The sequence below is a fragment of the Arachis ipaensis genome, chromosome B2 (genome assembly GCF_059453495.1).
Source record: "Arachis ipaensis isolate K30076 ecotype BB chromosome B2, ASM5945349v1, whole genome shotgun sequence".
Lineage (NCBI taxonomy): Eukaryota > Viridiplantae > Streptophyta > Magnoliopsida > Fabales > Fabaceae > Arachis > Arachis ipaensis.
In genome coordinates this window covers 74,572,838-74,590,461 of record NC_142437.1, presented here as the reverse complement: position 1 = coordinate 74,590,461, position 17,624 = coordinate 74,572,838, and the positions used below count along the sequence as shown (strand labels likewise).

Below are 17,624 nucleotides of genomic sequence, written 5' to 3'. Positions count from 1 at the left end.
GAGAAGTAAAATTAAAAGTTAGAGTGAAGTTGTTGTTGCTGTGACAATGGAGAAGGAGGAAGATGAGGCTGACGGTTGGTGACGGTGGCGGTGATGATAGTGTTGGTGGAGGTGGTAAAATTGATGAAAAGAATAAAGAGAGATTTAAAATTTGCTAAAAAGGGTATTGAGATTAAGGTTAGAAAAATGGTAATTTGAAGTTTTTAGGTATTGAGATTAGGGTATTTAGGCAATGGAGGTGTTTGAAATTTGAAAAAAAAGAGAGGAGGGATTGAAGATAATGGTGGGGGTAATTCTAGAATTTTATTAAAAAGTCAACATAAATTTAAGATTTGGGTACTTTTGTCATACAAAATCCATCTTTGATGGACACAACATTAGTTTCCTTCTTTAATGGATACTTTTGTCATCATTCGTAAAATTCATGGGTACAAATGGTTGTTTTTTCATTTAACAAATCTGAACATTTCTAAGCCAAACACATGCATATTAACAACCAAATTAAATTACAAAAAATGCCACCGAGTTAGCAAAGGAAACTTAGTCAATGGAATCAGCAATCTCACCTAACTTGTATAAAGGACGACCCAAAAGATATTCATACCGTGACTTTGGCACAAGATTTACAATAGATAGGACCACCACCAAGCAACTGGTTCTTCGATCTTACCAACTTTTAAACTCTCTCAAGCTGTGTTTCTCTTCTGTTACCGACCTACAGTGAGTAAAATGGTTCTAGAGTCGGTCCATTCAAACACACTGATGCGATCGAAAAGTGCCATTTGAAAGCAATTTGACTATCGCTTTCTCAATTCGTTGAGAACCTGAGCCAGGTCTCAAAATATTAGCATCTCCCCATGTTAAGCATGTGCTGTTTCCAGACTCACCTAAGCACCATCCACCAGGAACAACTGATCCAGGACTCCGTCTCAGAAGTTTTTGGTCAATTAGATCAAGCACAGGATCATCTGGTTGAAATTTCCGAGCGAAGACAGCTCCGCTGCGAATCATGTCATCAAAATCACTGGAATTAAGAGGTCGAGGATCACTTATGTGACGGTTGTCATACATAGCATATAATAAGTTCTGATTTATGACTGTCCTGTTGAACTGACGTGAATTACAAAGAACAGAGGGGAAATAGTTGGACAGCGACCAGGGTGTGTTTGAAAAATACATCAGCAGTAGCCGTGGAAGGTTGTCTGCTCCCAAGATGCAGAACTCCAGAAAACTGCGAGTCAGGATAGAAAAAGAGGAACCTACACAAAAAGGAGTTAGTACAATTAACACAACTATCTCCGAAGAAAAAAGAATATTGCTAGATGAAATTATATATATGATAATAATTCTTTTTTAAAAGTGGTACAAAAAATATCAAGTAATTTAAGCAATTATGAGAAAACCACGGAAGAGAAGGCAAAAACAAAGGATTTGGCTCCTCTAAAGTGAGGGATTAACCTTGAGGATACAGCCCAAAAATAGCCCATAAATTGATAAGAAATTGAAGTAAAGTTTAGATAAGGACAAGAGCAACAAAAATGGATCAGTTAAAATGTCAAGTATTTATAAGTAGTAGCTAATTTATAGTTTAAAATCTATACTCTAATATAATTGGCCGAAGATAAAGTTTTTTTTATTGAAACATAGTTTCGACCCGCAATGTTGTATGGATCAGAATTCTAGGCAGTGAACTGCAATCACAGCCAAAAAGAAGAATATCACAGATGAGGATGCTGCAGTAGATAAGATTACTCATATAAAGAAGTTAAGAGAAGTAACTTATGATGGTTGGGGCAAGGAAGACTACCTAAACATGCCAGGATTATGTAAGATAAAACAGACAATCACCCTTCAAAGATAGTACATCAAACTGAAAAAGACATAAACAGACACTAGTTAATAGTAGGGTACACGGAGCACCAAGATAACTTCAGTATGTGACTTGCTTATGGTTTTCATTTCCAATTTTCATCTCTAACCAGATTCTACTGCTCATCTTGCTAAGCTCACATTCTCGGTACACTATTTCAGTTCATAAATGGAAACCATGTGATTCCAAAGCTTCCTTCAGAACTCTAATTTATCCTTTATTCCACCTCTACTGTATCTGAAAGCAAAATTCCATAATTTCATTGCACCAGATACACCTTACTGGAAATGAAATCACTATTTTAGCATAAGCTTTAGCTTTAGGTGCATTCAGAAAAACTGTGATGCTGCAGTTTGTGAAGATAGCAACATCAAGCACGATTTAAGTGAAAATTATGTCAATTGTTTAACAACAATCACAATCATATCTTTTTCTATTGATGTTGAAGTTTATAGCCTCTATTACCAATAACATGAAAAGCTAAAAGTACATGCAGACTCAGAGCAAAGGCATTCAACAAAATCATACCTGTAAAAACGCGGAAAGCACTAGGGAGATCTCTCTTCTGAGTGGCATAAAACATTTCAGTCCCTTCAGCAAGATACAGGCCTGGATCAACAATAATGGGTCTCAACCTCCTCGACCTACAGCATTAAAAGCTATGAAAAATAAGTATCACAACTATAGTTCATTCAGCATCAAACACTTGAGAATTGCAATTCCCTCTCCAAAACACTACAAACAATAAAAAAGACTTAATTTCCACACACTAGCAAATATAAAATAACTTCATAATGTAAGCTAGTTTTGGGATCATGGTGAGAAACTATTAACCATGATAAATACCTACCTTCTAAATTTCAATTAACAGAAGGAGAACTTTGAAACAACAATTGAGTTGTCTTTATATAATCTCGAAGACATGGATTGAAGCCAATTAGCCAAGTTAGATGGCCTGCATTATAATCCATTTGGCTATGGTCCTTTTCCGGACTCTCCATAATCCAGGATGCTTCGTACCAGGCTTCCCTTATACTTCTATTGAGTATCTATATCTATACTATATATAATGAGGATTTTGAAAGTGTTGATGTCTAACTTTTTTTCCTAAAATACCTTTCATTATATATAGTTTACAAAAAAAAGCATTACTTCCAAGATTTGAATTCCAGTAGTTAAATTATAAACTCAACTAATCCAACATTTATTATTTTTATACATATTTAATACATAAAAGAGTGAATCAATAGGCACTACACTAGTGAGTATAATGCAATTTTAAAACAATAAACGCATAAAACTGAACATTAGCTTACTCTTTCCAGCCAATATAGCTTGAATGATTCACAAAGTTCATATCTTTAGGCAGGAATGACATGATGTGAAGAAGATCTGACAATACACAAAAAATAAAAAAAAAATAAAAATCAATGCACCAATTCATATAACCGAACCCAAAAAAAGAGCCACAAATGCAGCAAAAAAAAAATACACCATACCATACCATCTTGGGTAACAAGCGGGTAAGCATCAGCACTAAGGCTAACAAACCAATCCCACTTCAAGTTCAACCGAATCAGTATCGACGCTGCGTGAAGCGCAAGCGAAACGGGCGAGGATCCTTTCTGGTACGCGAAATCGGGTTTCCCCATAACATGAACATTCTGTGCGGCTTTAAAAATAGGGTTCGACTGGACAGTGAGAGCCACGCGCTCGCGGTCCGCGTGGGAAGCGGAAGGGTCGAGATGGAGGAGGTACTGGTTGAGGGGATGGTAGGTGGCGTGGAGGAGTCGGATGATCCGACCCGAATCGGAACGTGACCCGGAAATGAGGTAGGCGATGGAGGGAGGGGGAGGGTTGGCCTTGGTAGAGTCGTAGATGATGCGGTGGTTGTGGGCCTGGTGGGCCGGGAAGAGGAAAGGGTCGGGCCCGGAATGTGGGCCCGTGGAGGATGAGGAAGTGCAGAGGGAGAAGATGAAGGTGATGGAGAGGAGTGAGATGGCTAGGAAAGTGTAGAGGAGGAGGGTGGGCTTGTTGTTGGGTTTAGGGTCTCTGAGTGAGAAGAGGGTGGAGAAAATGGGTTTTGAGGTGAGGATTGAAGACCACTGATGTTGTTGTGGTGGTGGTTGTGATTGTGGTGGCGTTGGTGCTGCTGCTGCTGTTGAACCCGAATTTTGCATTTCTTTGGGTCTCTTCTTTTTTCTTTCTTTGTGAAGTTTGAGGGGAAGCTGGAAAACGGTGGTTCGAAGTTTCCAAGTTTGGTTTTTCTCGTTTCTTAGAGACTGAGATCTCGATGTGTATGTGTCCGCTGCAGACTGTTTTCTCCGGTTGTAAATTTGTCATATATATATATATATCAATCTCGCTACGTTACCAACAGCGACAACTTCTACCAACTCTTATTTATAACTATGTTTAATGGAAGTGTCTTTGTGGATGTGTCTAATAAAAATGTCTTTTTTATGGCTGTGTTTAATAGAAGTGTCTTTATAGATATATTTTTTAGATGTGTCTCTTTATATATGTGTTTAAAATATAATAAGAGCAATGCTAGGGGTCAACAACTTTTGTGATTAGTAGCCATCAAATAGTCATCAATGATGATTTAATAGTGTGAGATTGGTATGAAATTTCATCCAATGGCTCATCTTTCTCTGCTGGTTACATGCTGGCTAAAATTCAATAAAATTACTGACCCCTAAACTTTTTCATATAATAATTAACTATTATTGATTATAAATTAGTAGATAATATGTTGGTACCTTATACTTTTCCTATATATATATATATATATATATATATATATATCTATTTTACCCTCTTAATTTTAAAGAATAAATGACCTCTTATCACATGTTATATTATTATTGGATAAAATAAATTAATTTGTTATAATTAATTTTAATTTTTATTTAACTTAAATTTTGATAATTTAATTAAATTAGTTATGATATAATTTTTTTTACAATTTATAAAAATAATTAGAAAAATTCCATTTTTTAAATCACATATCTATTAATTATTTAAAATAAAAATAAAACAAATAAGAGAACCAAAAAAATTCAAAATTCTCTTTCTTGATAATTCTCTTTCTTTCTTCATCTTTAAAAAAAAAATCTTTCATTTTAGAAAATCTCTGCTATCATTTTAGCTATCTTTTCTTTTTTTTTTTCCGATAGTTTATATGTTATACAAAGAAAAGCTATGAAATTTCATATGGCTGCCACTGAAAATATAAAATTTTCATTTACACGAAGATTATAACATTTTTTTTGTTTTTTTGTTTTTTTTTTTTTTTACTGACCATTAACATTCATATCATTATATAACACTACTATTTATTAGATCTTTTTTTAATTCAAATGCATAATTTCTCTTTTATTATTGCGATAATATACAGTTTTACCAAGTTATGATCTATATATTGATTTCTATTTAATTTATGTGTTATACCATATTATTCTTTAAATGCCAAAAGAATTATACCATGATTAATTAGTTAAGTTGTTAAAACTTAAATTAGATAAAAAAAATTAAAATTAATTATAATAAACTAATCTATTTCATCTAATAATAATGTGATATATTATGAGTAATTTATTCTCTAAAATTGAAAAGGTTGGATATAATTTATCATTTTTTTCATATTAGTTTCATGAATGTGAAATACATATAAATGATTCAATTTGGGTGGTGTATTCCATATATTCCATATATTCCTTTAGGTTACGTTTGTTTTTAGAGACAGGACAGAACATGACACTGAAACGGAGACAATAGGATAGAGACACTAAAAATTATCTTTTGTCTATTGTGTTTGGATACGATGGACAAGACACTAATGTAATGTCTAGTATTATGTTTGGATACACATGAACAAGACTAAAATATTATATGAAAGGACTAAAATAGCCCTATGATTCCAAATTTTCTACATCAATACAAATTAATTTAATAAAAAATGAGAGTACGTAGGAGTACAGACGGAACTTGAAAAAAATATTTAAAGAGGCAAAAAATTTTAATAAAAAAATATATTAGTATTTATATTAAAATAAAATTTATAAATATAATTATTTTATTTTAAAATTTATTATTAATATGTAGGAATACATATGGTTAAGATTAACAAAAAAAATAAATTTGAGTTTGATTAATAAAAAATTTTGTTTAAGTTAATAAGCCAAATTAATTTTAAATAAAAAATTCATTTTTACATGAAAAAATAATTAGTTTTTGCATATAAAAATCTATTTTTATTTAAAAAAAACTAATTTTTTTTTATCTAAAAACTGATTTTTCTTTATAAAAAATTAATTTTTCTTTAAATTATATAAAATCAATTACAATTTATAAATTATTTTTTAGCATTTTAAAAGATCAATTTTACTTTTGCTAATATTTATCTTTCAAAAGTTTTAAGATTAATTATTTTTGTTATTATTTTTATTACAAATCAAATAATATAATATAAGGTTAAAATAGTATTGAAGTAAAACGATAAAAAAAAAAAAAGAATTATCTACCCCCAATAAAAAATTCTACAGAAAGGAGAGAGTACCTGGAAAAGAAAGAGATAGAGGAAGAAACAGGAAGAAAAAAAGTATATCTGAACAACGCAATAGGAAAAATAAGAAGGGGGTAATAGTGGAAAAAAAGGAAAATAAAATTTATAAAATTGTCCGTGTCTACTCTTCCAAATCCCGTGTCCATCATTGTCCTTCGTGAAAGAGTGGACACAAAAGTATAAAAAATTGTATCGGAGACAATATGTCCACTGTCCATGTCTCTGCTTCCAAACACTTTTTAAACAAGTGTTGTACATGTCTCCGTGTCCTGCCCCCGAAAACAAACACTACCTTAGATATTAACTAAACTTAAATGTAATACTCAATTATTGATAATATGTCTCTTGCGTATTGTATATTTAAGAGTAAAGTACTAACTCGCTCTCTATCCATTTGTCCTAATGACAACGTGATCTTTGATAAAAAAAAATTATCCACTTTGGTTGCATACTCTCAACCCTATGCTTCGTTTATTAATACAGTCTTTCTGTTACTTTCGCCGTTAAAGAATGACATAACCTACGAATGTATCTCGTTAAGTTGCTTAGGTGGAAGGTTAAGGTGGTGAGGAGGAGGTTAGAGACCTAGATAGCTTGTTAAAAATAATAGGGACCTATTTATTCTCCTTTATGTGAGCACAAACAATATCGTTTTGCTCCTCCAAAAAACTCTTATTGAATGAGTTTGGTCATCTCTCTCACTTTTCCTCATGTTTGGAACCCTAAACCACTATGAGCAGTAACAAAGAACGTGAAAGTGGAAGAGATGGAGTGAGCGATGAAGAGTACTATTATTCAATCACTCTTATTCAATCATTTTTTATGGAGACTATTAGATCAGCCTACTCAAAATGCATCAAACTAGTTGATAATAAAAAGTATTAGATGCCAAATAATTCACTTAAGTCATTACCTTCTCCAATTAAAAAAATCTGCTCATCGTCCTAAAATGAATAAAAGAATTGATCTTGTTGAGGGAGAGATGCATTTCAATAAGGCCAAGAAGATATTTGAAATGATCTGTAACAAATGTGGTCAAAAGGGTCATTACTACAAGATTTGGTCTAATCCCCTAAATATCTTAATTGGAAGGCTATGACCAAAAGAAAAAAAGAGCTAGCAAGAAAAATATTGCATCAGTGAACTCTACCAACACCACACAAGTATTGTCACTTCAAGGTTCGATTCATCCTATTCAAGAAACAGTTAGGAGTTTAAGTGTTATATTTTGTGTTGGTCAGGGTTTAATTGTCTGTAAATAAAATGGCTAGGTTTTTGACGTTAGGATTTTTGTTGGTAAAGAATTTTATAAAAATAGTCGCGTTGTAGATATAGTTTCTAAACTTACAGAAATCCCTTCGTACAAACGTTTAGTTGTCACAAGTAACAAACCCCTTTAAAATTGATAACCGAGTATTTAAACATCGGGTCGTCTTCTCAAGGAATTGCAGGGAAGTATGTTCTTATTATTGGTTATGAGTCTTGTAAATTGGGGATTTTGAAAGTAAGGAACCAGTATGTTAAATGATAAGAAAAATAAAATAGTGATAATAAAATAAACTCTTGGCAAGGTATTAGAATTGGAAGTCCTATTCTTATCAATTGTGATGAGAATTGGATTTTAATCCCACTTTGTTAACCTCTAACTATGAAGGTAAATCAAGTGGATTAATTAGCTTAATCCTCAGGTCCTAGTCAATTCCTATGGAAAGACTAGAGTTATTGGAGCAACTCCCAATTTCAACTACTGCTTTATTTGACAGCTCAAGCGTTACCAATTACTTAACCCAAGTCAAAAGGGAGAAAATATCTAAATTAAATCAAAAGCATCAATATAGATAAAGCAAAACAATCTTAAATCTGAAATACCTCAAATAATATTAATTAAGAAAATCATAACATGAATGTAACATAAGCCAAATTAAAAAGATAAATAATAATTAAAAGTATATAATAAAAGTAGAAAATAAATAAGAAGAACATTGAACCTGTGATGATGAAGAAGAAATAATCCTAAATCCTAAAACTAAATCCTAAGAGAGAGGAGAGAACCTCTCTCTCTCTAAAAACTACATCTAAATCCTAAAATTGTGTATTATGAGCTGATTCTGATGAATGGATGCATTCCCCCACTTTATAGCCTCTAATCTGTGTTTTCCGGGTCAAAAACAGCCCAGAAATTGCCCCCAGCGTATTCTGGTATGTTCAGGTCGCGGCAAAGTGACGCGGAGGCGTCGTCCACGCGTTTGCGTGGATTGCATTTTTGCCAGGTCACGCGTTCGTGTCACCTGGCGTCGGGGCAGCTATGGCAAATTATATATCGTTGCGAAGTCCCGGACGTTAGTTTTCTAACGCAACTAAAACCATCTCATTTGGACCTCTGTAGCTCAAGTTATGACCGTTTGAGTGCGAAGAGGTCAGGCTGGACAACTTAGCAATTTCTTTAATTTCTTGTATTCCTTCCACTTTTGCATGCTTCCTTTCCATCCTCTGAGGCATTCCTGCCCTATAAACTCTGAAGTCACTTAACACACATATCAAGGCATCTAATGGTAATGAGAGAGGATTAATATTAGTAAATATAAGGCCAAAGAAGCATGTTTTCAATCATAGCACAAAATCAGGAAGGAGAATGTAAAACCATGCAATTAGTATGAATAAGTGGGTAAAGAGTTGATAAAATCCACCCAATTGAGCACAAGATAAACCATAAAATAGTGGTTTATCAACCTCCCCACACTTAAACATTAGCATGTCCTCATGCTAAGCTCAAGAGAAGCTATAAAGGAGTGAAGAGGAATGGTAGAATGCATGAAATACAACCTATCTGTATGAATGCAACTACATGCAAAATGTTTCTACCTACTTGGTTAAAAGCAAACAAGTTCTCCAAGACAAATACAAACCAATTTTCACTAATTCAAATCGTACAATAAAAAGCAAGTAAACTTGTAAGAAGACAGCTCATGAAAGCAGGGAACATAGAATCAAGCCTTGAACCCTCATTGGTAGTGTATACCACTCTAGTCTCTCAAGTGTATAGGATAATTCACTCTACTCTTCTCGAATCATGCTTTCTAAACTTTGTTCTTCATCTAAACAATCAACAAATATTTAATGTACCAATGCAAACATCATGAGGTCTTTTTAAGGTTGTAATGGGGCTGAGGTAAAGGTAAGGATATATATATGGCCAAGTGAGCTTTATAAAGTGAATCCTTGATTAGTCTAAGATCTCACCTAACATATACATACTTTATATAATTTTAAAATACTTTACCTACTTACCCAAATTTTTCCACTTTTGTATTACATGCTCATGTATCAAACTTATTTTTGAATTTTGTCCCATGTGCATTGATTCTTTTTATTTTGCATTTGGGGTAATATTATTTTTTTTTCCTTTTTTTTTGTATCCCCTTATTTAATTACTTAATTTTTTGAATATTTTTTCAATGCACAAGGTAATTTAATTATTTTGATTTCACATGAGCATGCTTCCCAAATTTTCAAGACTTATTCAATTTAATTTTCCTTTTTTTTCTTTTTTTATTTTTTTTCTATCATCCCATGTTCCCATAAAATTTCCCACACTTAAATTATACAGAATATCTATCTTAAGTTAACCAAGGATTCAACTTGGGATTTTTATTTTGTTTTTCTGCTTAAGGCTAGTAATGTGGTTATGAAATAGAAGGGGGTTAAAAAGTTCAAAGTGGCTAACAAGGGTGATGTAAAAGGTAGGCTTATTTGGGATAAGTGAACTAATAACAAATAATGGCCTCAATCATATGCAAGCATGTAAATACACTAAATAATGGACATATAGAATGGAACAAAGCAAAGATTGCAATTATAGAGAAGAAAACACACAAGAATAAAAATTTATGGTTAAATAATGTAACCATGTAAATAAGCTCAAAATCTCACAGGTTGTGTATTCTTTGGCTCAAAAACCATGTTCCAAATACAACTTCAAACAAATTTAACACATAGAAAATTTTAAATTTTTTTTTAATTTAAATTAGTAAAATTTTTCAAAAATAGGGTCTTAAAAAGAAACTTATTATTTTTCAACTAAGTAGTACTTAAATGCAAACAATCAACTACACATGCAATCTATTATGCAATGCAACAATGAACTAATAAAGAAAATAAAACAATGGTGTTGGAAAGAGGAAAATAGCTAACCCATGGAGATCGGTATCGACCTCCCCACACTTAAAGATTGCACCGTCCTCGGTGTATGCTAAGATGTACAAGTGGACGGGTTGCTTCAACTGATACTTTCCAAAGATTGTGCCAGTGGACTTGTTTGTCTTTCCATTAAGAAGCTTTTCTCTCCCTTCGTGGTGGCCATCCTAAAAGAAGAGGAAAAAGAAGAAAAGTAACCCAAAAATAAAGATAAAAAATAAATAAAATATGGGTGTTAATGTCAGATAATAAGGGTCCCAATTACATAGTAGCTACAACATGCAAGTGAGAAAATAGTAAAAGTACATGGCAAATCAAGAGTGCAAAAAAATTACAACAATGGGGAAGAGGGTGCAAGACAATATAAATTAATGTCAATACAAAATTAATACAAATATCATAAAAGATTAGCATTGACTTAAATAATATTATCCAACAGTATAAAATAAGTCACTGAGCACCAAAATAATACCAGAAAAGACACAACAGTTGAATATGAACAAGTGACACCAATGGAAAAAATAATAAATTTAGAAAAGAAAAGAAAAATATGTACAAAATGCAATTTAATGAAATATGCAAATAAATTAAGTAAAATAGAATGAAGGTGAAAAAGAATGAGAAGTGAAAGAAATAAAGTAAGAAAGAAAGAAGAAAAAAGAAAAGATAGAAGAGATTAGGATTAGAAAAGAAAAGATAATTGGCGCTGATCTGGATAAGTTGTGCGCCGCAGGCGACGCGGACGCGTGAGTGACGCGGTAGCGTGGTGCGCGATAAGGTCAGGTGACACGGACGTGTGGCTCACGCGATCGCGTGGTCTGATTTGTGCGATTGGCGTGAGTGCAGCCTCGCGTTTGCGCAACTCTCTGTTCGAAACTCTTTTTGCCAAATTTTTGGGTGACGCGGTCGCATGGTTGACGCGGTTGCGTGAATGGCCTTTCTTTTAAAAATGACGCGGACGCGTGGGGCACGCGTTCGTGTGGTAGGACTTGTGCTTCTAGCATGGTTCCAGCCCCACTCCATCACAACTCTCTACCATACACCTGTTTACGTCGATTTCACAGGGCCACGCGTTCGCGTGGGTGATGCGGACGCGTGGGAGGCATTTTTCCCACATGACGTGGACGCGTCATCAACGCGGTCGCGTGGATCAATTTTGTGCAAAAGGCATGCCTCCAGCCACGCTTTCGCGTGACTCTCTGTTCACGTTTCTTTTCTTCCAAACGCACTGGCGACGCTGTCGCGTCGCGTGCGATTTTTTTTTATATGCAGTATGCAGAATGCAATGCTAATGTAGATGCAATAAATAATTCCAGGTTCAATGAAAATAAAATAAAAACAAACAAAACGAAATAAAATTGAAAAAAGAATGATCATACCATGGTGGGTTGTCTCCCACCTAGCACTTTTAGTTAAAGTCCTTAAGTTGGACATTTGATGAGCTTCCTGTTATGGTGGCTTATGCTTGAACTCATCCAGGAATCTCCACCGATGTTTGTGATTCCAATATCCTCTGGGATCCTAAATCTTGTTTCTACACCCGTCTTCAAGTTGATTATCATAATTCCATTCGGGTGGTTCAGCTTTAGAATTCTCAGTGAAGCGTCCAAACAACTTCCTAGACCCATTCAGTTGAGCTTTACACCAACCCTTGCATTTAAACTTTGAGCACACAACCATGTTGAACCTTGCATGACAACTCCAACTACTAACCATCTTCCTTTTACGCTTAATACCACAAAGAGCTCTAAGCTGACCATCTGTTTCAAGTAAAGTATATTCAAGTGAGCTAATTAAGCTTAGAGATGAAAGATTTACCCACTTGAATGAAGGAATGGATGGTGATGACTTTGGAGGAGAGGTCTCCAACAGCATTGGCAAGGTGATTTCCAGCTCCAGTCCCTTGAGTTCTTTCTTGTCAACTTCCACCTCCTTGTAAGTTTCTTCAATATCAACCTCTTCCTCTTGGTAGCTTTCTTCCAATTCAATCTCTTCTTCATTGCTCACCAAGGGCATGGGAGGCTGTGCTTCTTCTTCTGTAATCTCCATCTCTTGACCAACCTCTTCCAAGTCTTCAACTATGATATGCCTTGGAGGTTGTACACCCTCAACATCAAATGCAACCATCTTGGAAGGAGGTTCTATGTCTTGACTTTCCCATGGAGGTTCAGCATCTCCCAAGTCTTCAACCACTTCTTCTTCTTCAATAATTCTGGCTTCCTCCACTTGTTCCAGTACAAATTTATGCTCCTTACTGTCCACCGGAGTTTCTAATGTCTCCTTTATGTTACGTTCTTCATTAGATTGTCCACATGAAGCCATGGGGATTCCTTGAGTGTCCGAACATCGGGAAGCTAATTGATGTATCACTTGCTCCAATTGATGAAGGGTTGCATGAAATTGATCCACTGTTTCCTTGAGACGATCCGTTGATTCTTGTTCCGCTTGGGTATTATAAGTAGGACCATAAGGCTCTTGGATTGATGGATATGGATATGGTGCATATAAAGGTGGTGGTTCTTAGGAGTAATTGGGTTGGAATTTGGGTGGTTCTATATATGGTTCACATGGTTCATAAGGTGGTTGGTATGGTGGATGAGGGTTAGGATCATATGAGGATGTTTGGTGGTAAGGGGCTTGTGAGTATGGTGGTCCAAAATGATGTTGAGGAGGTGGGTCATAGGTATATGATGGGGGTCCACCATATCTATCATCTTGGTATGCACCTCGGAATGGCTCTTGACTATAGCAGTTAGGTGGGTGTTGGCTGTCACGGAAGGGTCCACCATAACTGTTGTTTTGACATGCATTGTGGAATGGTCGTGGTCTATGGTATCTTGGAGGGTGTTGTTGCCTAAAGGGTTGATCAGATCCTCGTGGCTCCTTCCATCTCTGATTGTTTTGACCTTGATGCATGTTCCTGTTATAATTTTCATTCCTTGCAACAGCATTGGAACCAAACTCAAAGCGAGAGGGGTGAGAACTCATAATAGTAAATAAAAATTAAAAACGAAAATAAAAACAAATTTTAAATTAAAAGGTTATTGAAATTTAAATTTTTGAATTTGAAAATTAAATTTTGAAATTTGAAATTTGAAATTTAAATATTGAATTTTGAAATTTGATTTTTGAAATAAGATAAGATAAGATTTTGAAAAAGATATGATTTTTTTGAAAAAGATTTGAATTTTGAAATTTGAATTTAAATTTTTTTTTAAATTTGAATTTTGAAATTTGAAATTTAAAATTTGAGTTTTAAATTTTGAATTTTTGAATTTAATGAGGAAAGAGAAAAACAATAAAATGACACCAAACTGAAAATTTTTAGATCAAAACGAAGAAAACAACTAAGAACAACTTGAAGGTCAAGATGAACACGAAGAACAACTTGAAGATCAAGATGAACACCGAGAACAATTTTTTTTTTTGAAAAATTTTTAATAACTAAATAAAAACCAATAACCTCTTAATTTACGAAAAGGCAAAAATAAAAACAAAAATAAAAACAAATAAACAAGCAAAAAGCAAATATTTACAATAACCAATAATAAGGCACACGTTTGCAATTTCTCGGCAACAGCACCATTTTGAAGAACTGAAGATTGACGGTTTAGAATTCAGAATAAATTTCCGTTGCAAGTATAGTTTCTAAACCAAGTAATCATCCTTTCTTACAAACATTTTGGTTGTCACAAGTAACAAACCCCTTTAAAATTGATAACCGAGTATTTAAACATCGGGTCGTCTTCTCAAGGAATTGCAGGGAAGTATGTTCTTATTATTGGTTATAAGACTTGTAAATTGGGAGTTTTGAAAGTAAGGAACCAGTATGTTAAATGATAAGAAAAATAAAATAGTGATAATAAAATAAACTCTTGGCAAGGTATTAGAATTGGAAGTCCTATCTTTATCAATTGTGATGAGAATTGGATTTTAATCCCACTTTGTTAACCTCTAACTATGAAGGTAAATCAAGTGGATTAATTAGCTTAATCCTCAGGTCCTAATCAATTCCTATGGAAAGACTAGAGTTATTGGAGCAACTCCCAATTTCAACCACTGCTTTATTTGACAGCTCAAATGTTACCAATTACTTAACCCAAGCCAAAAGGGAGAAAATATCTAAATTAAATCAAAAGCATCAATATAGATAAAGCAAAGCAATCTTAAATCTGAAATACCTCAAATAATATTAATTAAGAAAATCATAACATGAATGTAGCATAAGCCAAATTGAAAAGATAAATAATAATTAAAAGTATATAATAAAATTAGAAAATAAATAAGAGGAACATTGAACCTGTGATGAAGAAGAAATAATCCTAAATCCTAAAACTAAATCCTAAGAGAGATGAGAGAACCTCTCTCTAAAAACTACATTTAAATCCTAAAATTGTGTATTATGAGCTGATTCTGATGAATGGATGCATTCTCCCACTTTATAGCCTCTAATATGTGTTTTTCGGGCTGAAAATTGGGTCAAAAACAGCCTAAAAATCGCCCCCAGTGTATTCTGGTACGTTCAGGTCGCGGCAAAGTGAGGCAGAGGCGTCGTCCACGCGTTTGCGTGGATTGCATTTTTGCCAGGTCACGCGTCTGCGTGATCCACGCATTCGTGTCACCCGGCGTCGGGGCAGCTATGGCAAATTATATATCGTTGTGAAGCCCCGGATGTTAGCTTTCCAACGCAACTAAAACCATCTCATTTGGATCTCTGTAGCTCAAGTTATGATTGTTTGAGTGCGAAGAGGTCAGGCTGGACAACTTAGCAATTTCTTCAATTTCTTGTATTCCTTCCACTTTTACATGCTTCCTTTCCATCCTCTGAGCCATTCCTACCCTATAAACTCTGAAGTCACTTAACACACATATCAAGACATCTAATGGTAATGAGAGAGGATTAATATTAGCAAATATAAGGCCAAAGAAGCATGTTTTCAATCATAGCATAAAATCAGGAAGGAGAATGTAAAACCATGCAATTAGTATGAATAAGTGGGTAAAGAGTTGATAAAATCCACCCAATTGAGCACAAGATAAACCATAAAATAGTGATTTATCAGTTTTTAATAGATTATTTTTGAATAATTGTTTATACAGGTTCAAAAAATAGAGGCAAGCAGTTAGAATGCCAACTCTACAAGAACTATCCAGTAGTGAGTAGTCTTCAAAAATTATATTTCACATATGTATTTATAATCTTTTTTAAATATATGAATTGTGTGTTCTTTGTAACTCTAGACAAAGACAAAAAAAATAGAAGAAGAAACTATCTAAATCAGCTCCAAAGAGAAGGATACTAGTCACATAGGAGTATGAAATTTCACTTTCACAATTTGCTCCCCCAAGTAGAGGTTGTAATCTTTCTCACAATTAGAATTATGTCCTTATAAGAGTGGTGTATCAAAATCTCTCACCGTTGGCTCTTGTTTAAGGCCTCCTACTCCACCCAACACGCAACTTCCCACCAACATTGTGTCTAATGCTCGTAGTGGATCTGCAGTGCCTAAACCAAGTGGACAAGGTGGAGTCATGGAGACACTCATACCTTCATCGTTCACTCCATCTCTTCCACTTCCACTCTCTCTGCTATTGCTCATGGTGGTTTAGGATTCCAAACATGAAGAAAAGTGAGAGAGATGACCAAACTCATTGAATAAGAGTCTTCTGGGAGAGTAAAATGGCATCATTTATACTTACATGAAAAAAGATAGATAGACCCATTTTCTTTTTAACAAGCCAAGGGGGTCTCTAACCTCCACCTTACCACCTTAACCCTCCACCTAAATAGCTTAACGAGACACATAAGCAAGTTTCGTCACTCCTTGATGAAGAAAGTCACAGAAGGACCGCGTTGGCAGATAGAGCACAAGGTCAGGGGCCAAAGCAGATCATTTTTTTGGTCAAGAGTCGTGTTGTCATTCGCAAAAATGGATAGATATCAGATTGGTACTTTACTCGTATATTTAATATTAAAATATACAATAGCCCCTTCGTATTGTATATTTAAATATTAAACGTATAATATGCTCCCTGCGAATTGTGCCACCCCAAAATTTTAAAAAACACAATAAAATTCAATAATTGAATGTTAGACCAAAATTTGATCAATGTCTAAAAAAATTAACTGGTGTATTCCTTGGTTATGAGGAAAAAAATTTTTCTAAAACAAAATCACCAGGCCCGTTTCATAAGTTCATTCGATTTGGGCAAATTGATGATTTTTCATTAAAAAAAGGGGGGCACAACTGAAAAATATGAGAGAAAGTTAAGAATATTTTTGTCAATTTAGGATAAAATAATGAGAGTTGCTTGTCATCGGTGATCTGTAGCTGGCTTAAGATGGGTGTCAAATATGCATATGATGGAAAAAAGGGTGCTTTTGATTCGTGAACATGTCTCTTTTTCTCACTACAACATCCCTTTTACTCTCACATTATGGAAATTATTTGTTCCGATGGATACCTGAAACGTTGATTTGGGTCTGAACATGAGGTCCAGATCCTTTGTGAGGCAGCGTCTGACTTGTTTGGTGTCGAGGTGCTATTGTCCGAGTTCTCCATGGGGAGGTGGGGGTGGTACCTGCAAAAGACTCTGATACTTAAGTCAGCAAGGGCTTTAGGTAGGTTTTTAGTAGATCAGAACGTAAATTATACCTGAGGGTGTCAGTGTACTTATAGTAGAGCCACTCGACCATGTGGGAGAGGGGTGAAGCTACTCGCCCCTATTTGATAAGTTAAGGAGAGGGGCCCTCAACTAAAAATAAGTTTCATTCTCGACATTGCAAACTCTTTTGTTACCTCTTTCACACCTTTGTTGGAGTAGTTCCACCTTTATTGATGGATAACAGTTTCCTTTATCTTGGGAGTTGTTGAGATCTATCTTTTAGGAAAGATAGAAATAATGGGGGAGATTCGCAGAGGTAGTTACTTGCTTGGGCAAGCAGAGCTGGGCTCCTTTCACGGTGTCCGACCTCTTTAAAGAGGTCGAGTA

General features: G+C 34.5%; 1 protein-coding gene across 1 annotated transcript; it reads right to left on the bottom strand.

Annotated features, from left to right (window-relative positions):
- Positions 1 to 389: 389 nt before the first annotated feature.
- LOC107625380 (beta-glucuronosyltransferase GlcAT14B) lies at positions 390 to 4,190 on the bottom strand. Its single transcript, XM_088506379.1, has 4 exons — positions 3,375 to 4,190; positions 3,187 to 3,262; positions 2,399 to 2,514; positions 390 to 1,259 (listed from the first exon to the last, which is right to left on the bottom strand). The coding sequence occupies exons 1-4, from the start codon at positions 4,048 to 4,050 to the stop codon at positions 751 to 753; spliced, it is 1,377 nt and encodes a 458-aa protein (XP_088362505.1). The 5' UTR covers positions 4,051 to 4,190; the 3' UTR covers positions 390 to 750.
- Between the last annotated feature and the right edge of the window lie 13,434 nt (positions 4,191 to 17,624).

What these genes read in the sequence shown, in the direction of transcription:
- LOC107625380 (XM_088506379.1), bottom strand. Translation starts at nt 4,050, where the DNA reads ATGCAAAATTCGGGTTCAACAGCAGCAGCAGCACCAACGCCACCACAA. An exon ending in CCCGCTTGTTACCCAAGATG is followed by an intron (nt 3,263 to 3,374) that starts GTATGGTATGGT and finishes GTGTATTGTCAG; the next exon opens with ATCTTCTTCACATCATGTCA. An exon ending in TGCTTTCCGCGTTTTTACAG is followed by an intron (nt 1,260 to 2,398) that starts GTATGATTTTGT and finishes CTTTTTGTGTAG; the next exon opens with GTTCCTCTTTTTCTATCCTG.